General features: G+C 47.5%; 7 protein-coding genes and 1 long non-coding RNA gene across 13 annotated transcripts in view; 4 read left to right on the plus strand and 4 right to left on the minus strand.

Annotated features, from left to right (window-relative positions):
* The window catches only part of LOC119120819 (complement C3-like), a 17066-nt gene extending 14930 nt beyond the window's left edge, over positions 1 to 2136 (minus strand). For both annotated transcript variants that reach the window (XM_037248044.1, XM_037248038.1), the window contains exons 1-7: positions 2025 to 2136; positions 1718 to 1732; positions 1609 to 1644; positions 1421 to 1486; positions 1152 to 1187; positions 442 to 631; positions 166 to 331 (exon numbers count right to left, since the gene is read on the minus strand). In XM_037248044.1, the coding sequence (XP_037103939.1) occupies positions 166 to 331; positions 442 to 631; positions 1152 to 1187; positions 1421 to 1486; positions 1609 to 1644; positions 1718 to 1732; positions 2025 to 2101 (586 nt within the window). In that variant the 5' untranslated portion in view covers positions 2102 to 2136. The remainder of the gene's footprint in view (positions 1 to 165; positions 332 to 441; positions 632 to 1151; positions 1188 to 1420; positions 1487 to 1608; positions 1645 to 1717; positions 1733 to 2024) is intronic.
* Positions 1 to 6697, minus strand: part of ccdc130 (coiled-coil domain containing 130) — a 16091-nt gene extending 9394 nt beyond the window's left edge. The window contains exons 1-11 of one of the 3 annotated variants that reach the window (XM_037248580.1): positions 6400 to 6579; positions 6175 to 6296; positions 5608 to 5657; positions 5479 to 5532; positions 5304 to 5386; positions 5095 to 5150; positions 4961 to 5021; positions 4738 to 4880; positions 4259 to 4431; positions 3861 to 4002; positions 3200 to 3502 (exon numbers count right to left, since the gene is read on the minus strand). In XM_037248580.1, the coding sequence (XP_037104475.1) occupies positions 3213 to 3502; positions 3861 to 4002; positions 4259 to 4431; positions 4738 to 4880; positions 4961 to 5021; positions 5095 to 5150; positions 5304 to 5386; positions 5479 to 5532; positions 5608 to 5610 (1005 nt within the window). In that variant the 5' untranslated portion in view covers positions 5611 to 5657; positions 6175 to 6296; positions 6400 to 6579 and the 3' untranslated portion in view covers positions 3200 to 3212. Of the gene's footprint in view, positions 1 to 3199; positions 3503 to 3860; positions 4003 to 4258; positions 4432 to 4737; positions 4881 to 4960; positions 5022 to 5094; positions 5151 to 5303; positions 5388 to 5478; positions 5533 to 5607; positions 5658 to 6174; positions 6297 to 6399 lie in introns of all 3 variants that reach the window. The other 2 variants (XM_037248572.1, XM_037248585.1) reach the window with 2 other exon arrangements.
* ier2b (immediate early response 2b) lies at positions 2076 to 20577 on the plus strand. Its single transcript, XM_037248752.1, has 2 exons — positions 2076 to 2087; positions 19376 to 20577. The coding sequence occupies exon 2, from the start codon at positions 19519 to 19521 to the stop codon at positions 20077 to 20079; it is 561 nt and encodes a 186-aa protein (XP_037104647.1). The 5' UTR covers positions 2076 to 2087; positions 19376 to 19518; the 3' UTR covers positions 20080 to 20577.
* LOC119121205 (transcription factor IIIA-like) lies at positions 6756 to 8630 on the plus strand. Of its 2 annotated transcripts, XR_005097638.1 has the most exons (3): positions 6756 to 7357; positions 7639 to 8401; positions 8483 to 8630. XR_005097638.1 is itself a non-coding variant. In XM_037248592.1 (2 exons), exons 1-2 carry the CDS (start codon positions 6881 to 6883, stop codon positions 8221 to 8223), a joined length of 1062 nt encoding a protein of 353 aa, XP_037104487.1. In that variant the 5' UTR covers positions 6756 to 6880; the 3' UTR covers positions 8224 to 8630. The 2 variants fall into 2 exon arrangements, 1 of the variants encoding a protein (XP_037104487.1); XM_037248592.1 differs by having other exon boundaries at positions 7639 to 8630.
* Positions 8853 to 11175, minus strand: wdr83 (WD repeat domain containing 83). Of its 2 annotated transcripts, none has more exons than XM_037248650.1 (10): positions 10968 to 11173; positions 10710 to 10820; positions 10527 to 10647; positions 10293 to 10398; positions 10170 to 10218; positions 9954 to 10080; positions 9758 to 9825; positions 9573 to 9681; positions 9386 to 9500; positions 8853 to 9197 (listed from the first exon to the last, which is right to left on the minus strand). In XM_037248650.1, the coding sequence occupies exons 2-10, from the start codon at positions 10810 to 10812 to the stop codon at positions 9030 to 9032; spliced, it is 966 nt and encodes a 321-aa protein (XP_037104545.1). In that variant the 5' UTR covers positions 10813 to 10820; positions 10968 to 11173; the 3' UTR covers positions 8853 to 9029. The 2 variants fall into 2 exon arrangements, with proteins under 2 accessions (XP_037104545.1, XP_037104554.1); XM_037248659.1 differs by having other exon boundaries at positions 9035 to 9197; positions 9303 to 9500; positions 10968 to 11175.
* wdr83os (WD repeat domain 83 opposite strand) lies at positions 11246 to 12381 on the plus strand. The gene is made up of 4 exons (XM_037248825.1): positions 11246 to 11459; positions 11596 to 11701; positions 11832 to 11929; positions 12092 to 12381. The coding sequence occupies exons 1-4, from the start codon at positions 11410 to 11412 to the stop codon at positions 12156 to 12158; spliced, it is 321 nt and encodes a 106-aa protein (XP_037104720.1). The 5' UTR covers positions 11246 to 11409; the 3' UTR covers positions 12159 to 12381.
* Positions 13378 to 16353, minus strand: LOC119121279 (syntaxin-10). The gene is made up of 9 exons (XM_037248697.1): positions 16236 to 16353; positions 15737 to 15812; positions 15574 to 15667; positions 15117 to 15211; positions 14972 to 15034; positions 14805 to 14900; positions 14494 to 14600; positions 14296 to 14390; positions 13378 to 14218 (listed from the first exon to the last, which is right to left on the minus strand). The coding sequence occupies exons 1-9, from the start codon at positions 16268 to 16270 to the stop codon at positions 14142 to 14144; spliced, it is 738 nt and encodes a 245-aa protein (XP_037104592.1). The 5' UTR covers positions 16271 to 16353; the 3' UTR covers positions 13378 to 14141.
* LOC119121384 lies at positions 16924 to 22826 on the plus strand. Its single transcript, XR_005097667.1, has 2 exons — positions 16924 to 17103; positions 22412 to 22826. It is a non-coding gene; the product is annotated as an uncharacterized LOC119121384 (long non-coding RNA).
* Positions 22827 to 27815: the final 4989 nt, after the last annotated feature.

Below are 27815 nucleotides of genomic sequence, written 5' to 3' on the forward strand. Positions count from 1 at the left end.
AAAACGCAAACAAATCAATCCATCATCAAGACAAATCAATGAAAAAAATAAACAAATGAATACAAAATAAACAAGTAAATCAATGAAGGAATAAATAAGGAAGGAGCACAGGGCCATCAATTGCAATCGGCAATATTGATGGGATTGGCGTCAAAGTTGCCGTACCCTCGTCTCCGGGGTTGTAGATGGGCTTGTCCGTCTGGATGAAGATGTACCCGGAGTGGAAGGACACCAGGACGGTCCGCTCCTCCACGTGGTGGTCTCCGAATTTCACCTTCACTATCACGTACTTGTTCTTTGTCTCGTCGCGATTCAACGGATCGGAGGGAATCTGAAGCCCAACGAGATTGTTGAAAGAACGAGCCGCCGCCTTCTTCGACGGCCACGCATTTGCCTCGGCGCGGAGCTTCAGATGCATCCCGCCTTTGAATTTGCAACAACCTGGACAGACTTGAGGGCGTGGAAGCCGTTGCTCCGATCCAGCGTGACGGTGTCTGTGAAGAGCATGTTGGTCTTGGTGAAGTCGGTCACGGTGACGACCACCTCCACGGGGCTGTCGATGCTTTCCGCCTGCAGGTAGATGTTCTCCGGGCTGTCGGTCCTCAGCAGGTCCGGAGCCACCAGAGTAAACCTCAAGGGATGAATTGAAGCATTTTCATTCGCAACAGTCCGCTATTATATTTGCCGAGATAGATAAATCAATCAACTTGATCTCATGACATCATCAGTTAGTTGATCGAGTGCAACATTAAAAAAAACAAAAATGTTGTTCCAAAACATCAGTTATTCACTTTTTAAATGATATATAAATCTTTTACTGTCAATAAAAGAAAAGCAGCAAAGAAAGATGAATCCATCTTGTATTGCATTCATTTGATTAAATGTACTTAATAAGATGCACTTTTATTTCTCCGTTTATTTGATCAAACCGATATTTCACTACAGATAGGCACCGTAGGAATCTCAAGCATTACGATCGGCAATGTTCAAAAACTATTGTCGATATTTGACTTGATTTCTGTTTGACCTCATCCGGAAATGAATGACCTTTCCCATGCACGAGCTGATCTGCTCTGCTCTGGCTCACCACATTCACATTGGCTTTGAAGGACAGAAATGTTTTCAGGAGAGCGGCGTGATGGACAACATACCTGGGAACGTCTACCACTGGTGGCTCCTGTGGAATGCTGAAAAGAAAGCTACATTATAAAAAAAAACAAATGGATACACAAACACAGGTGTATTTTTAGTGCCGCCACATGTTATGAACAAGCTATCCTCTGTGATCTTACTGCATGTGGACTTATATACCCTTAAAACTCAAAATAAAACACGCTCTCTCTAATCCTACTTGGAAACGTTGATCACATGTCAGTGAGAAAAAAAGAAGTCTCTTTGGGTGTGGTGGTTTGAAGCGCACCTTGGAGGCGGTGGCGGCGGCGGCGGTAGTGGTGGCGGCGGCGCCGGGTCCTTCTTCTTAATCACCCTGAAAGCAAAGTGAGCCCTGTTAGCATGACAGACAGAAAAAAGGTTGGTTATGAAGCCATCAACTTCCTGTGTGGCCTTGAAATGTTTTTGGCCAAGATTACTTTGTGTGGCGTCACTCACCCGATCTTTTGTAAGATTCGTTTTGGATTGAGAACTCTGCACAGGGAAATCACAATTTCAAATGGTGCCGCCATGGCATGGCCGCCACCTGAAAGCCCCAAAGACGTACCTGGAAAGTTTTTTTCTGCAAAGAGCGCACAGGCGGATTAGCGAGGTGGTTGTTGATGTCAAGTGTTTGCCCAGTGGCAGGCAGTGCATTTGCGCCTCTGCTTTTTTTTTTTTTTTTTAATAACTACCAAGCTTTGATACATTATCAAAAGTCCTGTCATGTTGTTTGCATTGATTACATGGATTTAGATTTGATTGATCTCATGATATTGAATTTGACTTTTAAAATATAATACTTGGTGAATCCATATTTTAATGACTAACCCTAACCGCCCACCACTGGCTTTAGCGTTAGCGTGTTAGCTCACCTGAAGCTGCCCCGCGCGGCCACGCCGCACAGAAGGTATGCGATGATCATACAACGTAGAAACGTCCGTCCGGCCATGGTGAGTGACTCGAGTGGACTGTAACCCCCCCAGGTTGGGAACTCGACGACTACACTACACCAGGAGCCCCCCCGCCCCCGATGAGAGGCGGGAAAATGTTTGTCAACAAAATGGTGGACTTTGATTTCAATGGTGAGCTGCCACTGTTTGCCTCAGCTACTACCGTTAGCTTCAGTTCAGGGAGAATCAGTGGATAAGCTCTTGGGTTTGTTGAGTTTTGAGAAACACTCGTTCCAAAAAGAGACGCTAGGCCGTTGTTTGCTAACATTATTTGAGAGGCGGCCATTTTGCTTCCTCCTGTGGTCGGAACATGGAGGCATCTCTAGGTTGATTTATCCATTTGAAAGGGGGACGTTGAACGTACTGTATGTTTGTTGAGTGTACCGTATAGGACTTTTTCGTTTGAAAGAGACGTCTCTCCGAGCTTTGACCTCGAATCTCAGGAAAGGTTTTTTGTTTGTTCATCAGGGGGAACGATTGGAGTGGCCTTTATTTGGCCGCGTGTGTGTCCATTTCGAAAGTTATTTGGGGTAAGATGAGGAATTGATTTATATGTTGGTCTCAGCTTTTTTGTCAAACGTCGCCGTTTAAGGTGAGCCGTTTGACAAAAAGAGAGGTTAGCGTCAGGTCGAAGCTGCGAGGTGATGAAGAAGCCGAATCTGTCCAGAGTGAGACGTTTACTTGGTATGTTTTCAAATGGGACAAACATTCAAAAAAGCCTTTGAAACATTTCACATTGGAAATCCAAACATTGAACAAGCAACGTGACTCAACGGCGGAAAGTCCAGAACATGGTTACCAAATGGTGACTTGCACAATCTGGACTTGGACATTGTGCATTCATGCTTACTGGGATGTTGACCGGCCCCAAGTTCAAAAAGTACCAATAGTCTGTGTTTTAACATTGTTCTGTCATTTCCTGTAGCAATGGTTTTCAAATTGCAAATAGGACCGAGCCCTTCATCTTCCTGACTGTAAAAAAAAAAAAAAATCCCAACAATCAATCAGTGGGAGCAAAATTGGTATTTTTTTTTTTGTTTGCGCCGTTTGTTCCAAATGGAACGCAGGAATATCCCCACAATCTGGTAGCAAGGCGTCATCAGATAAGGTTCACTTGCCGTCAGAGTCCGAGTCGCTGTAACTGGGCACCAGGGAGCCGGAACCCCTGTCCGGCTCAGCCCTTGATGGCTCCCGGAGGTCTGACTTCCTGCGGACCAGGGGGGTCCGCGGGGCGCCCAGCGCTTTGGCCACGGCCGCCGCCTTGGCCTGCAGGCCCAGCTTGCGGAGCAGAGCCTCGGAGGCGCTTGCGCCCGAGGCGGGAGTGGTGCCCCCTGGAGTGGAGCTGAACCAGGAGCGTGTGGCGATCTCCTGCCGTTTGCTGCGTTGCTTGTCCTCGTAAGCTGAGTGCGAGCACACGAATAAATAAGCAACTTTGACGTAGCGCTGGATGTTTGCGGCAGTTGTAAAAGTGAAGCATTTCATTCAAGAATAAAGTCGGATCGAGTCAGAATCATAACAGAGAAGAATGAGAATGCTTGTGTTTTCGACGATACAGTGAACCTTCCAAAAACCAAACTCAACTGAGGACTGTTTTATTGCTTTGGCGCCATCTTGTGGCCTATTGCTGCAAGATCCTGCTCTATTGCAGCCATTTGGGGCAACTCGAGGCAATTATTGGGAGCGTTGGACAGGGCTCGGTCCTTGGCGGAAAACTTGAAAATTGCCCAAATGAGTTTTGTGTGTGTTTTGGAAACTCACAGTCAGGCGGCGCCTGTAAGCTGAGCAGCGCCGCCAGCCTCTTGTCCTCCTCGCGCTCAGGCAAGAGCGGGATGTTCAGGTTGGTCCTCGCCCTCACAGCGTCATCCTTCTCCTTTTGCTCCACAATCCCCTTCTTCTCCAACTGCGGCGTAAAGGTACAGCGCGACCTCAGCGTACATTCTTTTTTCTCCCCAGACCCAAGCACTCCACACAAATAGTCCTTTGCCGAATGACAACGTTGGTTGGAAAGCGTGTGCGAGCTTTGGTGGAGGATGACCGAAATGTGAGAATCTTGCCTGCTAAGAGGCAGAAATTCTTTGATTATCCATGACTGACTCATTAGGCCACGCCCCTTCAAGACAACACACGCCCAAGGCAGGAATACTGCTCGTCTTTACCCTGAACTTCCTGCGCAGGGCGCTGTTCAGCTGGAAGTCGTCCTTCCATGCGGCCCGGTAGTCCTGCAGCTCCGCAAGTGAAGGAAGAGCCTTGTTGAGCTTCTCCTTGTCCTTGCCGCCGTGGTCCAGCTTGAACATGGCGTCCGTCTCCAGCTTCTCCTTCTCTTCTCGCTCTGGCGGGAAGACAGCGACCACATTCATGTTGGCCTTGTCTTTCTGTCCTTCCTTGCCTGCTTCATTCTGACATCCTCCCTCAAGTCCTGCCCTTTCTTTCTTTCTTTCTTTCTTTCTTTCTTTCTTTCTTTCTTTCTTTCTTTCTTTCTTTCTTTCTTTCCTTCCTTCCTTCCTTCCTTCCTTCCATCTTCCCCTTCTCCTGTCCATACCTCCCCTCCCATCCCGTCTTTGGTTCCTCGTCGCACCTGTGTTCTCTCCCTCTCGACAAGCGTGTCAAATGCTTGCGAAAAGTGCCACTCAAGTACCAGTAGTGAGTATCTGCTCGTTTTCGGCCATGTCCCATCGCTCCTCCTTCCTGCTGGCGCCGCTGACGATGACGTAGTCGCAGGCGGCCGGGTCCGTCTGCATCTCGATGTAGTTGACGCACAGGTGGCACTTCATACGGAATCTGCCGGGGAGGGATTTCAATTAGGGTTAAGCTTCATGATGACATTTATTTCATTAGCGTTGCGCCCCTTTGCCCCTCACCTGTAGATGGGCGTCGTAAAGTAGTTGCCCACTTTCTTCTTCTCCGCATTGTACCGGACGCCTGAAGGACAATCCACCGTGAGGACGGACGGGGCCAGATCGTGAAAAAAAATAAGGTATAGGTGCATACGTACCCATGCCGATGTGGTTCTTGCAGCCGTCACACCAAATGTTGTACGGCATTTCAAACCTGCAAACAGAAAGAAAGAAAAATCAATAACTTGGACCACGATGGGCCAAATGTGGGTGGTCGGAGGCTTCAGAGTCACAGAAAATGCCTTTTGGGAACAATGCGAGGTGACCATATGAAGAGCATTTCTGATGCCTTTGGGTAAGGACAAACCTGATGATGAGGATGCCTTGGGATAGCTTCCTGGCCCGCTCCCGCAGGGCGTGCGTTTTGTGGTAGCCATTGAGAGAGCCGTGCTGGATACGACGACAAACAAACAAATGTCCAATCGATGCGACAAACAAAAAAAACATAGTTCATACAACAACAACAACAAGATCTTAGTCACCTTAGCCGGATCAAAGTCCGGCGGGTAGTACTTGTTTGTTCCTTTTCGTTCTCCCTACAAGACAACATAAGAGAGTTTGCAGTGTTGGAAAATATCCACACTTGGCTGGAGCGTGACGCCCGATCTCACCATGTTGACGACGACGACGACGACACCTCTGCACGGCTCACAGATTCAGTCTGTTTAGAAAGAAAGAAAGGAAGGAAGGAAGGAAGGAAGGAAGGTCAATACTTGTGAGTCATAATGAGCCAGAAGGTGCCGAGACGGGAATTCTGCCTGGGGTGCACCCTTTGGGACAGCCATCAGACTCCAAACCTAATTTAGACTCGTTACAATTATTGGGCGGCTAAAGAGTGTGTGTTTTTTTTTTTTTAAACTGTATCTGAGAATAGCTATGATATTGTAGCGTTTCAAAGACTCAGGCACGTAACCCTAACTGGCTCTTTATTTCACGCAACAAAGAGGAGTTGGAACATCCGCGCTCGGAGACAACAAAGTCAATTATTGTCGTGACTAAATGAGGAGTTTAGGGTGGTAACAAGAATGATATTTCAAGCAACACCAATAAAACGTTTTGGCTGACATGTAACGTCAACACGGCGAGCAGTGAACAAACACGCAAATGCGAGATGACTTTCGAGCCATAGGCCAACTTTTAAAGCTCGTTTAGGTGTAATATTAAGTTCAAATACTTACAAATGATGATGTAAACGACCAGCAGGCGCTAAGAGATGTTTTGTGAAACTGTTGAACGTAGCGGCTAACTAGCTTTAGCTAGCTTACTTCACACGATGTCCTCCAAACGTCACGAAAGGTTTCTTCAATAAGAACAGGAGAAGAAAAGGAAAAAACGGCAGCTTTACTGGTGCGAAAGGGCTTTATACTACGAGTACGATCAAGTTCCCTTGAGTTGATTCTAACCCCTTTATCAACGCGAACGTTTTAAGGAGACTCACAGCAGCCGTAAAATGTGTCATGTCGCAAATGTGTAGGCATCCAAACACATTGAAGGGCTGAAATGTGAACGTGGTCGAAGGAATTGGTGACATGATCATTCACAAACACGATTTCACTTTGAAATGTTGTCATTTCGGTCTTCGGGTTGTGCCTAACGACGCCGTAAATCGCTGTGAATTGTCGCAAACAGTCCAATGTCGGTCTTCCTTTTCAACGCTCCATGGGCGTGAGGGGACTTAAATCACTGACATGATTAGGAACTTGTTTTTCTTCTTCTCACTTCTTTTTATCGATAGTAGTAAGTGCGTCGTCGATTGCCTCTCTTCTTCACAAAACATCTCTGGTAAGTGACGTTTAGCGGAATTGACGACACGCGCAACAACGAACGGAGGATTGTGGGAAGGAAGACGCATGGCGTCCGGCGTGACAACGTGTGAGTAGAACGATGGAGGGAGCCGCGTGGCCGCGCAAGCGCTACATCTGCTCATTCCCGCCGTGCACGGCGGCCTACGACAAGCAATGGAAGCTGGACGCCCACCTCTGCTCGCACACCGGCGTCCGGCCGCACGCCTGTCCGCAAGAAGACTGCGCAAAGTCCTTCTGCACCCCGCACCACCTGGCCCGCCACCAGCTCACCCACAGCGGCCTGCGCCCCTTCGCGTGCACGGCCGAGGGTTGCAAGGAAGCTTTCAGCACCAAGTCTGGCCGCGCGCGGCACTTCGGCCGCATGCACGCCGTTCGGTCGGAGAGCAAGTTGTACGCGTGCACGGCGGACGGCTGCGACGCCGCGTTCAAAAAGCACCAGCAGCTCATGGCGCACATGAGCGAGAGCCACCACACGCACTTGCCCGCCTACGCCTGCACGCACGACGGCTGCGGCTTACGATTCAACTTCCCGAGCCGCCTCAAGCGACACCTCAAGGTCAGTGGCGGGAAGGGACAAAGAGGGGAAAGCCAACCCCGTGTTATGTTCCGAACACGATGAGTGGGTACTACCTCGAGAGAAATGAAGCTATTTGACCCGCTTCCATTCACTTCGTTTCTTGGCTGAAATATGTGAACCATCAGACAGACAGACGGGCTCATGGAAATGTCGGATACGCTGCCAACGATGCTGACCGTGCTCATTTGTTGTTGTTGTTGTTAATTAAACTAGTTCTACTGGAGCACTAAAGGCTTTGCTGTCTTTGCCGTCCGTCCAAGGTTCATCAAGGCTACCCCTGCAACCAGCCGGGCTGTACCTTCACAGGCGCCACCTGGACTGAGTTTGTGAGGCACCGCAAGGCGCAGCACCAAACTCGAGTGTTTTGTCCGGAATGCGGCAAGGCTTTCCGCGACTCCTGGTTCCTGGAGCAGCACGGGCGCGTGCATGCCGACACGCGGCAGGTGTACCGGTGCTTGCGAGAGAACTGCGGCCGCGCCTTCACCACCCCTTTCAACCTGCAGAGCCACTTGCGCTCCTTTCACGACGGGCTGCGACCCTTCGCCTGCGACCACCCGGGCTGCGGCCGGACCTTCGCCATGAAGCAGAGTCTGCGGCGCCACGCCGTCGTACACGACCCGCAGCGGAAGAAGATGGCGCGGCCCAAGAGGAGGTCAAGGTCACTCATGTCCCGCTTGAGCGGGTGCAGCGACCGGGTGGCTGAAGGGAAGGCGTCCGAGACCCGGGAGGCGTCCGAGGCCCGGGACGCTCCTGAGCCGCTGGAGCTGCTCCATCTCCTGCGGGACACGGCCCTGTTGGGTGAAAACCCTCAGGAACTGTCGGTGGCGCCGACGCTCATGCTGTAGATGAACGCTTTTGAAAGTTAATAAATCCTCCAAATATATTTGACTTTTCTACAAGGATGCACGAGTGTTCACTGACCGGCCCCTCCCAATGACGTGCTGGCTAATCGGGAGAGTCGGGACTTTTCCCGGAGGGCCGCTCCAATGTAGGGGCCATCATTTTATCAAAGCCTGCTTTATTGTCAATTTCTTCACATGCCAAGACACACAAAGAAATCGAAATGACGTTCCCACTATCCCTATTTATAGGCTACAAGTTAAGTTTTATTCATGTTTTTCATTTTCACCATATTAGGACCTACAACACTCACTGAAATTGAGCTTGTGCGCCTGGATGACGACGCCCGTTGAAAGGAAAACGCTACGATATGGGGCCGGGAAGTTCCAAATAAAGCTATTTCAAACCTGAATTCATTGTGTGGTCCTAGGTATAGTACGTCATATCATAGAAGTGAATAATGACATTCAAAACACATTGTATGGCTCATTTTTCAGCCACTTATGGAAGAGCGCAGGCTCCATCCACTCACTTGTGCATCGAAGACATTGGCATGTTGGACGCTTAGCGTGTTTCTCATGGCAATTCTTGGCTAAAGCACAACATTATCAGCTTTACAAAAGGGGAGTCGGTGGGAAGTGGTGTATGGAAGGCAAAACAAAATTCATACTTGTCATTGGATGAAATGTGCCACATGGTCCACGAGCGTCCAATCAGATCAAGTAATGTGATGCCATTCGTACAAATCTGCCGCGGTGGCTCAACGTGGTTCGTTGGAGCAAAAGGGAAAAAGTCCACACGTGTGCAGGCGCTATAGGGCGGCGCCGCCGTCGTCGTCGTTTGCGTCGGGATCTTCCGGCTCGGCCGCCCACACTTGGACGCGGCCTTGGCTGGCGGTGAGGAGACGCGGCTGCGTTGGATGGAAGGACAAGGACTGGACCACCGCCTGGCCCACGGGAAGCTTCAATGACAGACAACCCTGACGCGCGCAGAGACCACAATGGGAACCGAGAATTCAAGTCCGTACGAGTGCTATGCTTGTGAGTTTCTAAAACTGCGCACTGGCTAACCAGGAGCTGTTTACTTTTTGCATTTGAGCGCTTTGCGGAAGCATGGCCGCTGGCTAGCGTTAACCCGCTCGCTACGAGCAATGGTTTTGCCACTGACCTCCACCAGGTCCCAGAAGTAGACGTGTCCGTCCTCGGAGCAGCTTAGCACGTGAGTGTCTTTGCGGGACAGGCAGCATTCCAGCTTGTATCCCTTCATGGTGTGTCCCGTGTACCTGCGGCGGCGCAAAGGCACAACTGGAGACGGCCGCCCCTCCCGCACGGCTACAGAGATGGGCGCCACTCACTCTCCCAGCATTTCTCCCGTACTCTTATCCAGTAGTCTGACGGTGGAGTCCAGGCTGGAGCTGAGCGTGCACTGGCCGTCCTGACTGAAGCATACGCATGTGATGGGACCTGAAGGAAAACACGTGGCGCAAAATGACACGGTCGGTGACAAAACGACAGCGAGACAAGCGCAAAGATGTCTGACTGTTGAGGAAGTCCACGTGGAGCTCTCCCATCCTCAGGTCGTAACGTCTCACTCGGCCGTCGACGGACCTGAGCGCAATTGTCGACAATGTTAAAACAAAGTTGCTTCTATGGCTTTGCATGTGAAGCGTCCTCGCGGTGTTCTTTTTTGGGGTTTTCGGCCGGCCGGCCGGCATCGGGCTTGTGAAAAAACCCACCCGGTGAGCAGCTCGTGTTTGGACACCTTCAGGCTACTGACGCTGTCTCGCGCCTCATCCAGAACTTGGATGGGCTCGTTCTTGCGGGACCTGGTGTCCCAGCAGCGCACCGTCCCGTCCAAGGAACCTGAATCAGACGCGAGACGCTTGGATCAAACCGGCGGCCCCGGGAGGCGACCCGACCGGGGGGGGGGATTTGTGTTTTGGTAGGCCTACCCGACAAGATGACGCTGGCCTCCTCGTTGAACTGCACGCAATTGATTTTCTGCGCCGTGAAACAGCAAAAGCAAAGGTCAAAGGAGAGGGGAAGAAAAAAAGGGAGGCGAGGCGGAGACGTACCGCGGCGTGCCCTCGAAGTTTGCGAGCCACCTGACCCGTGGCCACGTCCCAAAGGATCACCGTCTTGTCGGAACTGCACGAGCAAATGTTGCTGTTGTCGAAGGAGCTGCGCGCACAAACCGGACGAGAAGAACCGAGGGCAGTTCAGCTGCATTTGCTCACCACGGCTTTTTGAATCCACGTGTGTTACCAATGAATATGAATGAGCACATTCATCGGCTGACGGTGACTCACCTGTCGGCATCCAGCACCTCGTACCCGTGGCCGCTGTAGGTCTTGAGCAGCGTCCCTCGGCTGCCGCTCCACAGCTTGAGAGACTTGTCGGCGCCGCAGGAGAGCAGATACTGGCCGTCCACTGATGGAATCATGACAAATAGAAGCACGTGACACCAAGTGCGTTGTAAATTCCATGCTCACCGTTGAAGCGCACCGCTCGGACGGCTCCCTGCTGACAGTCGATGGTTCGGAGCAGATGGTGAGGAAGCTGGGGGGTCTGCGGTTTGGGGAGAGGGAATGACATGGTGCTTCCCAGAAAAGGTCAAATGACACCAGCTGTGAGAAGAAACATCATTGCAACATTGCAGCTTTCGCGCTATGGGAAATTGAATAGTAACGATGACAATAATAATGATATCCATTTTGCCCACATGCAACCATGATTTAGAATGTACTTACTCCAAAGCTGAGGCGTTAGAAATGGATCGTGGAGGTGAACGTAATGGCAATTGCTGCAAGTCAAAAACGACGTAAAACGTGCTCACGTATTGCTGCTTTTAGTGAACTGACTTTAACCGCGGCAATTTCACATTGGCACGATGAAGAAACTACAGAAGCTTGCCTCGTCTTCTTCGTTCCGCGGTTGGAGCGGAAATACCAACGTCACTTCCGCTAGAACGCGTGGTGGCTACTGGGAGAATTGCTACTTTTCAAAACAAAAGGTCACAAACGTTTCTTCCCAATTGAATGGATTCCGTTCTTAGTCTTAGCTTTTACTTTGAAGACCAAGGGAAACTCTTCTCACTTCAAGTCCATTCCCTCACGGACGGACGACCAACAGCATCTCAATCATCAAGCTTCCTAAAACAATTGTGAGCGAAGTAGCACTTGGAGTGTAAGAATGTCCTCGAACAACATGGCGGATCCCAGGAGACAAAACAAGATATTGCGGTGAGTTTCTTGATGTTTTGCTAGGGTGTCGCAGCCAGCCGGCGAGTTCAGATGATAAGGTGGCTAACTAAAGAGATGACATCGTTTGGAAATGGAATGCAACGTCAAATGTCCGCGTGATGACACACTGTGGCAGGTACAAGCCCCCCACTACGGAGTCCAATCCCACACTGGAGGACCCCACCCCGGACTACATGAACCTGCTGGGCATGATCTTCAGCATGTGTGGACTCATGCTCAAGGTGACAGACACAAACACGACAGGAACGAACACGCAACGCAACACAACACAACACGCGTGTGTGTGTGCACAACACACAAGCAGACACCAGCGGTAGCAATCCTTACGTGGAATGTTTTTGGACCTTGAAGCTGAAGTGGTGCGCATGGATCGCCGTCTACTGCTCCTTCATCAGTTTCGCCAACTCCAGAAGCTCTGAGGACACCAAACAGATGATGAGCAGCTTCATGTAAGTGATGGTTTTCAACCACACCAGATTGTTAGCGTTGGAATGAAAAAAGGATTATGTATAGTATATTCAAGTATAAAATGTATGTATGTGGTGATGCATTGTCCACAAATGACTTCCTTCTGATTGGCTAAGACTCACCTCACGGTTTTGGTGTTGCAGGTTGTCCATCTCAGCCGTGGTCATGTCGTACCTACAGAACCCTCAGCCCATGTCGCCGCCGTGGTAAGCGAGAAGGAGGCGCGGCGCGGCCACAGAGTCGGAAGCTGTAAACAAAGGAAACCGCATGGAAAGTTCAACGAAAACGAGACGAGACGAGAGGGACGCCCGGCCGGCCGTCCGTCCGTCTCGCTTCCACCTGTTTTGGGTTCTTTGATGTTTTGCTACTTAATACATTGGAATACAAAAAATAAAATATCACACTTGGTCACATGGGCATTGATTAAGGTTTTAAAGTGGCTATTTTTCGGGGTTTGGAAGTAGAGTTTCAAGCAAGCGTTGTGGTTTCAAAGTAGGGTTGCAAACTAATTAAGGTTGGAAGACACGTTTGAGGTTTTAAGCTATGCTTTCTAGCCAGGTTTGAAGGATCAAACGAAGGTTTTGCCTATATGGGACGAATACAGGGACTTCTTGGCTTGAGGTTCCGTTATGGTACGAGTGTAGGGTTTCAAGCCCGAGTTTGGATTTGACAATGAAAACAAGCTCTAGAAATGCCATGATGCTCTTTTTTTAAATTATTTTCAACATTTAAAACATTCAAAACAGCATCGATTAAAATGCAATAAAAAAGATCAAATACATTTTTCTGCTTGATGCATACAAATGATGACGGCTGACCAACAAAAGCGACTGAAATGTTAGACGAAACACTGTCATTCAAGTTGAAAGAAATTGCAGTATCGCCGGCCGCCAGCAGGGTGCGCGCTAAGGTTTAAAATGGAACATTGTGGCAGTAGCAACGCAGCAACCTAACTCATGTAGAAAAATAGATTTAAGGCATCCAGGCAGTGTGTGTGTGTGTGTGTGTGTGTGTGTGTGTGTGTGTGTGTGTGTGTGTGTGTGTGTGTGTGTGTGTGTGTGTGTGTGTGTGTGTGTGTGTGCGCGCGCGCGGACTCAAGAATAACCAACATGAATGATAAATAAGTTCATTAGGATTTGTGAATTTGAAGGAGGCACCGTCACTTTAACACATTATCCCGCCCCATTCTGATAAAAAGGAGTTGCTTGCAATACTTAAACAAAAAATACAATAATACAAATTTTTCCTGTAATTTAACTATGTACCTGTTCATAGAAGAAAGTTTTCAAAATACTGTACAAAAATTATTGTAACGTCTCGCAAAAACAAAACTAACAGTTTAGATGTTTGTGGGATTTTTTTTCCAATTGTGCAAATGTGTTTGCCAGTATTTTATGACTTTTTATTCAAACAATTAAACGTTGTATTCTTTTTTGCCACATATAACTATTCTTGTAATATTACACCGTTATTCTCATATTTGGAATTATTCTTGTGGCATTTTTCATGCGAAGAGCCTGACCTGTTCAAGAAAATATGACCTTCCTCCCCAAATTTTGAGACTATGGGTAAGATAGTCGATTTTTTGTCATTATTACTTTTAGATGAAATTTGAGAAAATCCTCTCTACCTCAAAATATGACTTATTTTGCAAATTGAGTACTATTTTCTATATAGCAATTGTTTATTGTTTTGTCAATAATTTTTGTTCTAAAGAATTACACATTTAATTTTTACAAAACAAATTATGAATTGTTCTTTGAACATTGTGACTTTATTCTTGAAAAATGTTATTTTACCATAATGTCCTGACTTGTTTTTTGCAAAACTACAATTTATCGTTTCATCTTTTGTACTTGTTCCTTGGAAAAGGCTGACTGAAATGTTTGCTCTTGTCATAATATTCCAACTCATTTTTCAGCGTGTTCTCAACAAAAAAATTCTCATATTTTTGTGACTATTATTAAAAAAATATTTACTCAAGAATGGTACTTTTTCTTTTTTTGAGTCTCAAACTTGGACTTTCTTTGGCCACAGCGCCCCTTGCTGCTCGGAGTCACAACCTGCATGTTGGATCCCTACCGGACATTGCAAGTCAGCAGCTTGCTTTTTGTTCCTTCTGTGGGTCCAGGGTTAAACAAACAAACAAACAAACAAACAAAAAAAAAAAAGGGGCCCTCGGCGTCACTGGCGTCAGAGGGCGAAGAAGAGGATGAGGACAACGATCATGATGGCCACCAGCACGGCGATAGCGCACCACTGACGCCGACCTGCCCAACGACACAGGAAGCAGTCAAAATGTGCGAGCGCACGTACACATGCGTGCGTGTGCGTGCGTATTACGTACTACTGGTCATATGTGAGACCTTCTCCATCTTTTTGAGCACGGAGTCCATACGTGACGATGTCTGGTCCATCTCGTCCGCAAAGTCCCCCAACATGCTAGAGGTGGGGGAGAGGGGAGAAGAAAAAAAAAGACTAAGCGGGTCGGTTCATTTCCGTATAATTGCATCATGGGCAAGGGGGGGGGGGGGGGGGGACTCACATGGTCTGCTCGTCCAGTTCGTCGCCGATGCGTCCCGACATGTCTTTGAGGACCCGGATGCTTCCGGACACAAGCTCCAGATGATCGTCCTGCTCCTGCATGATCAGCTACACGCACGCACACATCTCTCAGCCAAGATTCCTTTCCTTGCAAAATGATTCCATATGAACTTTTTTCTGTGGTTGTTCTTGATTCTACCAGAATGACTGTTGAATGATTCCAATTTCCTCTTTGAAAGTAAAAACAACAATATCTTCACATTGCTCTCATCCTATTGTTGCTGTTGTTCCTCAATCATCTGCATGCGTTACCTGCTGTTGTTCCTGCTGCTCTTGGATGTATCTGGAATTGGCGGACACCAGGTGGGCATCCAGTTGCATCGAGCGGTCCGCTGAAGCCGGTGGCGCCTGAAACGACATGAATCAATCATCATCATCATTTGCGTGTGTCATGTGGGCTTCACGGTGGTGTGTCCAACCTGCTTGTTTTTTTTCTCTGCCTGAGCCACAGCAGATGGACTTGACAACTGATCCTTCATCTCCTGCTCACAAAAAATAATCCGTATGAATACAAAATAATCATATACATGTGCGTGTGTGTGTGAGAGAGTGTGTTGACTTGACCTGCACAGACTTCCTGGTCCTCTCCACAAAGTCTCTCCGCTCCTGGAGCTCTTCGTGGCCCAGGCGGAACTTTCCCGGGTTTGACTCCACGATACCTGAACCGCATGCTCAGGACGTAAACAAGCGTCTACATACTTGATATTGGGACCCTTTCTCACGATATTGCCCAAAAATGGTTTTCCTTTTTGTGCTCAGAGTTGTTTACCCATATTTCAACTTTCTTACAAAGTCTTTGTTAAACTTCCCATAATACCACAACGTTTGCTCCCAAATTTTCAACTTGATTCTCTTAAAACAGATCTAGTTACGTCATGATGCGAGTGGTTTCTGCCAAATTACGACTCTTGGGAATGACTCACAATTATTGACACAGGCTTTAGGGGCTGACTAATTCCTGGAAGAGAACAGAGCTGGCGTTTGTTTGGCAAACACACGTGACGCCGGTTCGAGAGGATACTGATGGTCTCGCTCAGGTCCTCCAGGTCCCAGTCGATGGCCCGCAGGCAGTTGCGCAACTCGTTTGTGCTCCAGTCCAGCTCATCGCGACTCACCTGAGCAAATAACAATAATAAAAATATGATTGCTCATCGTTTATCGAATAGCATGAATGACGGTCTTACCTGAGTTCCATCCTGCAGAAGCTCCTCCCACCGATCAAACAGGCTACGTGCACGAGCCGTAGCCTTCTGCACCTCCCTGCACACAAACATGTTGTGAGTCCAACATGTCACTTGCATAGACCATTTTTTTTACCATCTACGTATTTATATTTGCAAATCAAACAAACACACAAGCTAACTTAGCAGCCTCTCGTCAAGCGACCCGCTTCAAAACACAGTTCTAAAGGTCCACAAATAACACAGCAGGTGAAACAAAAGCCAATATATTTAGGCGGAACTGACTTTTGTTTGCTCAACGTAAACAGATAAAGCCCAAGACCAAAAATCACTGCATGAATTGGACGATAACGTCGAAGGCTTGTCAGCCACCGCTCAGCGTTCAGCCATTTCCGCTGGGGTTCTGCTTGCCCGGCGGCCCACCGAGTGACACATATGTCCAATGTGTATTCACTGAGTGGCTTTGCTGAGTTTTAAATGGGCTTTTATTGCGTTTTCTCACCCTTTCACCACGAAAAACGGGTCCTCCAGCGACATGCTGTTACTTCCGGGTGCGTCACGCTGCCGCGCAAGCGCACTGGCCGCGCTTCGTTGAGCAGCAGTCACATTCTTTCGATAGATCGCGAGGAGAGCGAGAGAGAGAGAGAGCGAGAGAGAGCGAGAGAGAGAGAGAGAGAGAGAGAGAGAGAGAGAGAGAGAGAGAGAGAGAGAGAGAGAAAACCCATAAAATAGCAAGAATAATAATGCCATGTAAAGTGGCAAAATCGGGGGGAGACGGACGGACACCGTAAACAACAAATCAATAACAAATATAACGACACGGCAAAAATAGATAAAAAAAATATGCCACAAAATAGAAAACTGACAAGACGTTTTAAAATAATAATTTATAATCAATAATAAAGCCATCGTACTTGATGTATTAAAATACAAATGCCGTGGATAATATATATAATATATTATAAGTCCCCAGTCTAAAAAGCAGAAAGCTTGTGTCAAATTAATTTCCGCTTGAAAAAAAACCCAAAATATGGACGTGGGCCACACAAAGTGTGTTTTTATCCCTGACAACTGAAGGCGTGAACGCTGATTCATTCCTCGCACAGAAATGTTCTTGTTGCTACAAGCCGGACAACATTTGAGCCGCTTTGTTTGCCTTCCTACTTTTGTGCCACCGGAGCAAAGTCAAACACAACACTGCCGAAGAGACCCCAAAAAAAGTGAGAAAAAGGTGCCCAAAGCAAGGACGTAATGTGGAGCACTATATAAATAGACCCGGTGATCCTTTCCCTCACAGTGTCTCCAAGTGCTCCTTGTATGGATGACCTACTTTGCGGTGTGAGGGAGCAGCAGCAACATCACACAGCTTGGTAAGCTGCTTTACACACAGTGCACTTACACAAAACCAAAAACATTCTTTGACGGCGACCAAAAAGGTCAACAAGAGCCGCTGTTCGTGTGCAGCTCAACGACGCACTTGACATTGAAATAAGAACAATCAAGCGCAGTTTCAAGTCATTGTTACCAAGTATTCCAGAAGTACACTGTTGTACTCGGTGAACTTGTGTTTTTATACAGCCAAGGACACACACAAACATTCCTTGCCAACCATTTGGCCTCAGGCGGAGGCATTGCAACTACACGCACACAAACACACACACAGACACACTCACACACACGGCGTCACCATAGTGACCAGTCGGGCGCCAACACCAAGCGAGGTCACAGCGCCTTTTTTTCTGGTAAGCTAACGAGCGCTTATCGCCGTTCAAATGTAAGAATCGTGCTGGCAGATACAGATTGCCAGCATTCCAAAACAAAATGTGTCTTATTTATTTCAAAACAAGTTGGAAGGTTGGAATTCTATGGAAAATGAATCCAGCTATTTATGCCATGGATTAGCAACAGACATAACAAATTGTCTAGGAAAAATGAATGGCAACATGATGATCCAATCCTCACCGGCACCTCTGCCGACCTGAGGCACCGGGCAGGAGCTCAATAACAAATTAAGGCAAAGTCAAAGTCAAAGTCTGCTTTATTGTCAATCTCTTCACGTGCCAAGACACACAAAGAAATCGAAATTACGTTTCCACTATCCCACGGTGACAAGACATAGTACACGACAAAGGCAAACAAATAATGGCACTAAAACGCTACGGAAAAGAAAGCAACTGGCAATACAATTGTGAGATAGAAAAATAGCATTTTCTAAGTATGAAAAAATAATTGGTGACTGTGAATACAAAAATGATTGCCTTGGCAACAAGGACAAAAAAAGCATTTACTAAGTGATTGAAAAGATACAATAGTTTCAAATATAAAAGTAATGAATGAAATGATATCATTTGTTCGGTCGTGACTCCAGAGGTTATTTAATATTAGCATAAAAGTACAAAATAGCTGGGCCTTCGGTGACAGTATGAATGCTACGGGTGAGTTTACATAACACGTGTTGCCTGGCGTGTATTAGCGTGTCTATTTTTGCAGCTGTGTGGCTGAATAGCACACATACCAAAATGCAGGGATGCAGCAGCAGCAGCAGCAGCATGCAGCATGCAGCATGCAGCACACACACAGATGGCAAGAGTTTGAATCCTCGATACTCTTTTCTTTGCTTTGTTCGGGTTAAAAAAACAACAACAACATTATGACTCAAAAGGTAAACAATATTTAAGGCTTAAATATTCAGGTATGGACTTTTTTCACTTTTCCTGAAAAAGCGCATTTAAAAATCAACTGCAGTTGTAACAATGATCATTTCCGACCGACCGTGAAGGCGTCGTGACATGACGTGATTTTTGACCCGCTGCCCGGTAACCTTGGTAACCTGGCTAACCTTGTTTACACCGGCCGCCGCCCCATATATGGTGTTCTGGTGACGTCACTACAGCTGGTGAGGGAGAAGGGGGGAGGAGTAATGACGTCCTGCTTTTCCACTGCGCGTATTTCCCCCTCCCTCCACAGCCACCACGGGATTTTACAACCGGATAGGCCTTATATGGCGGGGGAGTGACGTAGTGAGTCATACGTATGTATGTGTACGCGCGCGCGCGCGCGGAGAGAGAGAGAGACAGAGAGAGAGAGAGAGAGAGAGAGAGAGAGAGAGAGAGAGACTCCAGTGAAATTTGAGACGTTTCTTTTTTTTTTTTTTTTCCTCTCACTTCCTCACCCACACGCGAATTCTATGAGTGTCCCGAGTTACCAGAAGATAAACATGTGACATCATTCGGCGAAACTCAGTCATGTAAAAAATATTCCAAGTCAGTCTCCATTATCTAGTTATTGTGTGAAAACGGCTTTGAATAAATGATTAAATACGTAATTCTTTGACACGTCATCTAATTCTCACGACTCAATCTAAGACAACTCTTTTGCTTTTACAATTCAGTAAACTTCAGAGACGTTTGTGAAGCGCGCAATGCGGAAGAGAAACTAAAAGTCGAGAAGGGTGAGAAGAAAACGGGCTAGACGGAACAGATGGCGCGTGCGCGCGCGCGCGAGTGTATTGCGTGCGCGTGTGTGGCAGGTGTGGGCGGTGCCTGCTTTGTCACTGGCTGAGGAATTCGGCGTGACGTCAGAGAGTAGATAAATGGCCTCCCTGCCTCTTACGCACAATTCTACGCGCGGCAGCGAACGTAGAGACACTCAGCGTCGCAAACGAAAGCGTCCCGTCCCGAACCGAGACCGAAACTTTTTTAACTCCCCATTTTGTTGTATTTTAGAAATTGCTTTCTAAATCGTCAGTCCGCTTCGTGACAAGACGGACGTAAGATCTCGAAACAATGAGTGACACCACAACAACGGATACAACAATGGAAGTGAACGCGGAGGCTCGGCGGATTCTGGCCGTGTCCATAAGCAAGTTGTACGCGTCCCGGAGCCAGCGAGGCGGACTGAGACTTCACCGGAGCCTCCTGCTCTCTCTGGTCATGCGCTCCGCCCGGGACATTTACCACTCATCGGCGCCTCCGGCCGAGCCCATGGAGACGGGCCCCGGAGAGCCGGCTGAGCTCGACCTGGAGTCGGGACTCCAGGCGGACGAGCCCCCCGCCGAGTTGAGCTCGACGGCAGGGGGAGGTGCGCACCAGGAGGTCGAGGGGGAGGAGGAAGAGGCCACCGAGGACAAAGAGAACCGGAGCCCGAACAGGCGCTCCAGGAAGCGGCGGGGGAAGACTTCAGTGGCGCCCCACTTCCTCCCCAGTAAGAGGGCGAGGCTGGAGCCCGGGGAGGAGCGGCACGCCGCGCCGCCGCCGCCACCGCTACCGCTACCGACCAGCTGCCGAATGGGCCCCGCCGAGTCCCTCACGTCGTTCTCCCTGAACCGGGTTGTGCCGGCTTGCTGAGAGGGCGCGCGCGACACGGAGGCTCCACAGGACTTGGAGCGCTGTTTCCGCCTGCACACTTGGAAGAAGGGGCCTGGAGGCCACATCGACTGTCCCGGGACGGGAAGGTTCCCCAGCGGACACGAATGGGGCCCTGCGCGGAGGGTCTTGGGTCCGGATCGAACGAGCGACCCAATAGACCGACTCTCCAGCTGAGTCACACGCCGTGGACCGTTCACGAGCCAGGACAAATACGCGCAGTGACTCCTAGCGGACGGACGGAGGGAGTAAGTGAGGTGTTTACCCGACACACTCGCGCAAGCACGCCACGGCACGCCACGCCACGCCACGCCGCTGTGTGGACTGACGACGGACGACACGGTGCTACCAAAACAAAAAGAAGAGGCTGTTTTGCATCGACTTTTTGTCTATTCCATGAATGTGAAAATGACGTCATATACCTCACATATGTAAGGCTGCTTTCTTTGGTGATGTTAATAATAAATGAGTTGAAATAAGCGCCTCTCTGCTAGTTATTGTTGTCCAGACAGCATGTTGGCAATGTAATGTGGGTCAATCCTCAAGCATGTCTGCCGCCAGACGGCCTTCTCTAATCGCACACGCACTCAGTCACACCACTTCCTGTGGATTACAACAGAATTATGAATCACATCCTGCCGGCGTGATCCCACAACCCACGCACCAGCAAGCCACTTCATTTGGTACACCTTCTCATCAAAGCCACGTTTCTAATCTCATCTCTTGTGGAGGATGGTCAATAACATGGCAGACAAAATCAACATATTTGACTGTATATTCCTTCAAATCAATATAGTCATGCTTCATGCTTGGACACTGAAGAAATAAGATTCCCCCTCATTTGGCCATGCAGGACTCCATGAAAATTGCGCCCGCTCACACTGTCAAAAGTGACAACTATGACCTTTGACTGTACACTTAACCACGCCTGGTGTGTGTGTGTGTGTGTGTGTGTGTGTGTGTGTATAAAACAGCTCACCACGTGACGTGTATCAAAGATGCGGGAGCGCGCGCGCGCACACTCACCAGGCGCCGCCGTGACGTCCGGCGGATGCTAAAAATAGAATAGCAGGAAGGAAGCTGAAGCTGAGTCGGCTCGAAGATGGACAACAGCATCTCGCTGAATTTTCCATCAGCAAAGGAGAAAAACATTCTGAGTTGGTGAGGGGGCATCTAGCATCGTCTTGGTCGTGATAACAAAATCAATCCTGCATGCATGTTGTTTCCAAGACAGAAAACAAGACGCATTCTTGAGGGATGCCACTCGATTGCAATGTCCATGCCAAAACAGTGCATCGAAACAACAGTCAATCATAAATAGAGGTCATTTGCTCTCGTTATTATTATTATTTAACTACTGGATCACATTTGAGACATCATGAAGTAGCTGGTGAGAGCAGAAGGACATGTGATGTACAGGAAGTGAGTGTGTTTGCCTGGAGAGGGCAGGAAGGAGCCGATACAATGAATGTGAACGAGCAAGTGTGTTTTTCTGTGAGACAGGAAGTGATGCGTTGTTGCAGCAGAACGTGTGGGAGGGGTCTATTTTGGGCCCTGAGTATGGATGCGTGAGGAGGAGGTGGGCGACGGACAGACACATGTGAACAGGATGGATGGATGGATGGATGGAGAGGGAGGAAGAAACGGCCAATAAAACGTGACGTAAGAGGGAGGGGGCGAGACCGTGCGTTTCGCTGGGAACATTGGTGACGTCGCAGAGGACGCAGATGAGGAGAGGAGGAGGAGGAGGAGGATGAAGGTGCAGCTGATGGCGAGAGCGAGGACGAAGACACCGAAGCGCAGTGCACCTTCGCTCGCTCGCAAGATGGATTGCTACGCTTGAGCGTTTACGGTTCACGTCGACTCGCGGCGATGACGTCATGAGGATGCAAACAACAACAGCTTAGCTCGTGGCCATTCGGTCCAAATGAAAACAAACTGTTCAAACTTGCTGGTTATATTTATGTCCGGAGATTTGGTGCCGCATGAAAGAACATGACATTGTCCAAATATGACCTCTGCCGAGGAACTTCTTTTTTCTTTGCGGAATGATACCAAAGCTGGCGTTTTGGTGAAGCTGTGAATCAAAGAGCGTATCCAGAATCTCGCCCTTCTCCAAATTTAAGCATACATTCATATATTTTAGAAAGCCTCACAATAAATGTTTTTTTTATATATATATATACTTAACAACTTGAAAATTTGCCAGTAAATAACTAAAAATGAACTGATAACATTTGCAAATTTCGGCTTAGAGTTCATCTTGGCGGGGGTCTATAGATACATACGTGTGTATATATATATATATGAACAGAAAGGAGTTTGCCGGGATGGAGTCGAGTCATGTGATGCATGACAGGAAGGAGCAGAGGCGGGCCTGGTACGATGCATTCGCTCTGCTTTTATTCAGCGTCGTTAGGAAGAGTCGTGTTTGGAAATTACACAATGCACTGCGGGTAGAAACAGCACAGAAAGATCCACAACCCAAAGAGAAAAGATGGCGAGCGGACAGACGGACGGACGGACGGGCGGGGAGAAAAAAATTAAGGAGAGACAGAGCACAGGAGAAAAGAAGAAGGGATTTCATAGGCCAGGAACAAAACATCACCAGATTCAAGTTCAGGCAGCTGCTCACACTCCATATTTTTTGTTTTTCCCTATTTTATTGTTCACGTGCTCCGGTTGTTCCATGGCATGAAGTAACAATCATTCTTTGAGCTCATTACCAATAACTTTTTTTGGTGGTTCTTTTTTATTTATTTAGATTTTTTGGGTCCATTTTAAAAAATATTTTTCTTGACTTTTTTGTTTTTAAAAATAGAAGGAAATAAAGAAAGACGTTGCTCTTAAAAACATCTATGTATATATTTATTTTTACATATATATCGTTTTTTCTTCATATACAGTATATATATATATATATATGTGTATATATATATATACATATATACGTATATAGTATATAATAATATAATATATATATATTATATAATATATATATATACATATATAATCTATATATATATATTAGTAGTAATTCCTGAAGTTTACCCCACAAAGTGGCATGCACGTCGACATGCAAAATCTGTAATCAATTAAATACGATCTCTTTTTCACTTCAAATTGCCATGAATGTTTTTTTTTTTTCCTCTCTATTTTTCGAATCCCCTACTTGCTGAGTAAGTTTCTATTTTGGCACTGGCTCGGGTGGTACTGCGTCCAGTAGTTGCTGTGGTGATGGAATGGAAGGATGAAAGAAAGGAATGATGGATGGGTGGATGGATGGATGGATGGATGGAATTGTGGAGAGATGGACGCAAGTTGCTTCTTGCCTTTGTCATTTTAAGTTCAAACATTAGGCTCAACTAAATGTCAATTTAAGCCCTCCTTTTATGTTGCTCTGGGTCAAATTGAAATATTCTCAAGTTTAACCCACCCACATTTTTATGCTAAATGTTAAAAAAATGCCACCCTCGATTGTGTTGTGGGTCAAATTGCCTAATTACATTTAAAAATCTATAATCGATGTCTTTTATTTATTTATTTATTTATTTATTTATTCATTTTTAAAGTTGTGAACGCGGATGTAGTACCTCAATACAAACCTAAAAAAATGACCCAAATTGCTTTTGTTTCTTTGTACGGTCAAGCATTGCCATTTTTGTCTTAAGAGGATGTGATCTGTAATTTGTTCCAATCTAAAATGAAAGAAAAAAGAAGCAACCAACTATTAGAGCTGTGCAGTTGCCATGGTGACACAAGGAGCCATACTGGCGCAAGTGTCAAATATTGCGTGGGAGGTCTCACGCATTGCAGCTAAAGACCACCCTCGTGTGGCTAAGAAGAATATTGCAAGTCTGTCTTTTTTTTTTTTTTTTTTTTTTTTTTTTTAAATTGGATGAGAAGCAAGACGAGGCCAGAGACGTCATTGATCTCCATTGACAAACTTTTATGCTTCAAATTGTACAGGACAATTTGCAGAGTCGGCGTCGACAATGGGGATGGAGGGTGGTAGCCGGGGGCGGGGTGGGGGGGGATTAGGGCTTGTAAATTGAGGACACGCGCACGCACGCATACAACTTTTGAACCTCAAAGTGCGGCGTATTTTAGTGCCTTATTAAAGGCTGGAAAGAGTTACTGCTTTTGTCTGGGTTTTAAAGAAAAATCGGAAATTAATAAATAAAATCAAACTTGAAAAAGTGATCAAATAAAAAGTTGCCGAATAATCTTTAATCATAATATTACACTTTTATTTGCTACAGTATAATCAAAGAAATCTATGAATATATTTAAAAATAAATTGAAAATATTGTAAAATACATTTGCCAATAACAACTAATCCAAAGTAAATTATATATGGCCTTTGGATAATAGAGGCAATGCTGCTCTGCTTTTTAATACTGTCCCTTCTATATGATTTTGATCATTTTTTTCTTTTGAATAACACATCACAAACAGCTGCTTAAATATGACAAACACACACACACACACACAGTGAATCCCCATGTGGCCGTGATGTCACTGTGACGCGCTGATGACATGGCAGTGGTGATAACGACATGTGTGATGACATCGTGCGGGTATGGTGGTGGTGGTGACGACTCGGGCATGACCGATACGGATTTGTTGACAACAATGCCGATTCGTATTTGGCGGAATACAATTCCGATTGCCAATTAATTTACAAAACACTAAATGACTTAAACAATGTCTTTTTGGTCCCTTGACAAAGATACAAATTATAGCCTGAATACGTGACTGTTTTACAATACTTGAGTATTTGTTAAACTTTGCTGTAATAAATTTGTTAAAAGTTGGCAAAAAGCTGGCTGATGATATGCGGATTGTTTTTTTTTTTAAATTGAATGTCATTATCTTGATCTTACAGTATGTTGTAATGTGTTGAGGGAAAACAAGGGGCAAAACATTTTGAACAAATTGTCAGATTTTTCCTAGTGATGACATCATGGTGGCGATGACATCATCGTACGTGGTGCCTTTTGAGTGAAATGACTGTTGACCCCTCCCTCCCTCCCTCCCTCCCTCCCTCCCCTAACGGCCTGGAATGCAGCCGCTACCCCCAACATGGGACGCTTCCCTCCGGTGCCCCCTAACCCCGATAACCCCGCCCCCTCACACGTGCATGCCCGCATCTAGCGGCGTACACTGGGGGCGAGCGAGGGTTGAGCTACATAAGCATGACTTTTGGCAGCACTTCAAGTGTACAAGAAATTCCAAGTGATGTTTTGCAGAGAGCCCTTGAGTTGCGCGTTTGAGCACACACCGCTGACCCGCCGCCATGCCACGCATGCTAGGCTAGAACCTGATTACCGCAACGCAAACAACAAAGGCGGCGACGCTTCCAGAAGGGCTTCTCAAACTTCTCCCGTGATCCCCGAGATGATAGTGTGTAGAAATGAAGAGAGGAGCTTCTACGTATCAGAAAGGCCATCATTAGAAAGCTGTGTGTGGGGGCATCAATTACATGCTTGTGGAGTTTTGTGGTTTTAAGGTAACCCTTGCAATTTGGGGGGGGGGGGGGGGCTCAAATTCACCGCCCTGGACACCTCCACTTGTGGTAGATCCTTTGGCTTCCATTTTGAGTGATGGCTGGGAGCTAGTGGGACTTTGGGGTGTTCTGGACCTTTATGAATGCGCCATGGAGGGGCTGGGATGGGTAGCAGATGACTCATGAGACTCAGATACAGAAGGCACTGCGGAAGGCTCTGTCGGGGTCCAGGATTCTGGGGGGGGGCGGGGGAAGTTACTGCAAACCGACTTGTGCCCTTTTCTGCTACCAAACCGCAGCGGAATTCTAGCAGACGTCTGTGCTCTACTCGGAGACAACAAGACAAAGCGGGAGGCGGCGACAGATGCGGGTGCTCTCGCAAGTGACGTCACCCGTTCTGTCAGGGATGCGGGTCTTACGGTTCCTGCGGAAACTGTATGGATGATGCTCATGAGGTCTGCATAGAGTCAAAAGACATGGACTACGGGTCTGGGGAGAGATCTAAGATCTGCAAGAGTGCAAGTTTAAGAGCGGCAACCGAGAGCTCTGGAGAACTGCGGCTACAGTTATGAGTCGGGAGATCATCTGTAGAATATCCCGTACAAATCAGGACCAAAAGAAGGCCATCCGGCTGACACCTTGTCCAAGGTTAGTTAGTCTGACTAAAAGCCGAGCGGCAACCGAAGCAGGGTGCTGAATCCTGACGCCCGTTTTTGGCAGAGGGGGACTCGGCTGCGCTACAACCTCGCAAGGTACCTGGTACCTAGTCCGGACCTGAGAGGAGGGCTTGAGCTGAGGAGGTCACCGTTGGCACAGAAGGGACCAGAGGTGGTCGACGCCTCCTCAAAGGGCGAGGGACCAAAGCGGGCAGTTGTGCTGCTCAGTTGGCCGACAACGCTGACAACAAAAAGGGTGCCTGCGCCAGCCTCACAAGCCATCCTTTTTTTGTGTCTTTGGGTGTCGGTGGGATGAGAACCAAAAGAAGTCCCTGACCTCCACCGAGCCGGCCTGAAACCTTACTGCCCGGCCGGGCGGGGACTCGGGCTCGTCAGCGTAAGGCAGGGGTGTCCAAACTAAGTCTGTTTGTTGGTGGCCCTCATCTCATACAAAATCCACAATTGTTGCTGAAAGTGTCTTTACCACACTGAGTGGCAAGGCAGGAGAAGCGCAAGAAGAAATTCGTTCCCGCCGTCGGTTTCTTTCAATCACGCGTGACTAAAATGGCAAGAAAATGTCAATTGGCTCTGCCCCGAGGACTCAAGACAATTCTGATGCAGCAATAAATGACAATGGTCGGCCTTACGTTTTGACCCAGGTTGCTGGCTCCGAATGCTGAAAATGCTGAGTACAGGGGCGGCTTGAGTCTAGTGTGATATCGGGCTGCTAAGCAGCCAAAAATCCAGACAAAAGCCTTGAAGGTTTGAGCTGTCAGCAGGCAGTTTTATGACAACACATACCTACTTACAATAATGCATGGGTTCGGTGTGTGGATTTTTCGGCCTTGGAGGAAAAAGTTTGGACACCCCTGGCTTCAAGGATGTAAACAAGATGGACTTGGCATACTCAAAGGGATAACAAACATGGCAACAAGTCTACAGCAACAGCGCTAACAATCATCAACATCATTGGCATTCTGCATGGACATTTTTATCAAGACTATCATCATGAACAATACTAAATAGCGGGCGGTAGAAGCTCGCTTCCCGCTGCTCTGTCTCTCTCGTGGTGAAGCCTTCCAAATCCCAGGCGTCAAAGAGAGACAGGCTTGGAGAGATGAGAGCTTCTTTTTGTAAACACAAATGCAAAGTTCCTCCCTCGTAAAGCGCCCCGCCCTGCCCCGCCCCAGCCCACCCCACCCCACCCCCCTTAGGTCCCAAAACATAGGGTTCGCTTTCCTCTCTAGTATGTGTTGAATCAATCATGCAGGTTTCCATCCCAGAAAGGAGCGAACATAAACAGAAGAACCGAGCTTCCAATGTCCAAGAAGAACGAGAAGTAATCAAGAGAAGAAATACTGAAGAAATGAGTCTGTCCTTTTTTTTGGAACTCCTCTGCCCGCCCGCATGATGCCACTTCCTGTCAGGCTATGCTTGAGCTTTGCATCCCACCACCAGACAGGAAGTGACGTCATACTAGCACAGAGAAAGTCTGTAACCGTAAACAGAGATGATAAAACTCATCAATTATCAGCCAGTGCTGTGATTGGCTG

The sequence above is a fragment of the Syngnathus acus genome, chromosome 1 (genome assembly GCF_901709675.1).
Source record: "Syngnathus acus chromosome 1, fSynAcu1.2, whole genome shotgun sequence".
NCBI classification, from domain to species: Eukaryota; Metazoa; Chordata; class Actinopteri; order Syngnathiformes; family Syngnathidae; genus Syngnathus; species Syngnathus acus.

What these genes read in the sequence shown, in the direction of transcription:
- LOC119121205 (XM_037248592.1), top strand. Translation starts at nt 6,881, where the DNA reads ATGGAGGGAGCCGCGTGGCCGCGCAAGCGCTACATCTGCTCATTCCCG. An exon ending in GCCTCAAGCGACACCTCAAG is followed by an intron (nt 7,358 to 7,638) that starts GTCAGTGGCGGG and finishes CGTCCGTCCAAG; the next exon opens with GTTCATCAAGGCTACCCCTG.
- wdr83 (XM_037248650.1), bottom strand. Translation starts at nt 10,812, where the DNA reads ATGTCATTCCCTCTCCCCAAACCGCAGACCCCCCAGCTTCCTCACCAT. An exon ending in AACTTCGAGGGCACGCCGCG is followed by an intron (nt 10,219 to 10,292) that starts GTACGTCTCCGC and finishes TTCACGGCGCAG; the next exon opens with AAAATCAATTGCGTGCAGTT. An exon ending in ACTTCTGGGACCTGGTGGAG is followed by an intron (nt 9,198 to 9,385) that starts GTCAGTGGCAAA and finishes TGCGCGCGTCAG; the next exon opens with GGTTGTCTGTCATTGAAGCT.
- wdr83os (XM_037248825.1), top strand. Translation starts at nt 11,410, where the DNA reads ATGTCCTCGAACAACATGGCGGATCCCAGGAGACAAAACAAGATATTG. An exon ending in AGACAAAACAAGATATTGCG is followed by an intron (nt 11,460 to 11,595) that starts GTGAGTTTCTTG and finishes ACACTGTGGCAG; the next exon opens with GTACAAGCCCCCCACTACGG. An exon ending in CAGATGATGAGCAGCTTCAT is followed by an intron (nt 11,930 to 12,091) that starts GTAAGTGATGGT and finishes TTGGTGTTGCAG; the next exon opens with GTTGTCCATCTCAGCCGTGG.
- LOC119121279 (XM_037248697.1), bottom strand. Translation starts at nt 16,270, where the DNA reads ATGTCGCTGGAGGACCCGTTTTTCGTGGTGAAAGG. An exon ending in GGACCTGAGCGAGACCATCA is followed by an intron (nt 15,212 to 15,573) that starts GTATCCTCTCGA and finishes CATGCGGTTCAG; the next exon opens with GTATCGTGGAGTCAAACCCG. An exon ending in AGCAGCAGGAACAACAGCAG is followed by an intron (nt 14,601 to 14,804) that starts GTAACGCATGCA and finishes GCGTGCGTGTAG; the next exon opens with CTGATCATGCAGGAGCAGGA.
- ier2b (XM_037248752.1), top strand. Translation starts at nt 19,519, where the DNA reads ATGAGTGACACCACAACAACGGATACAACAATGGAAGTGAACGCGGAG.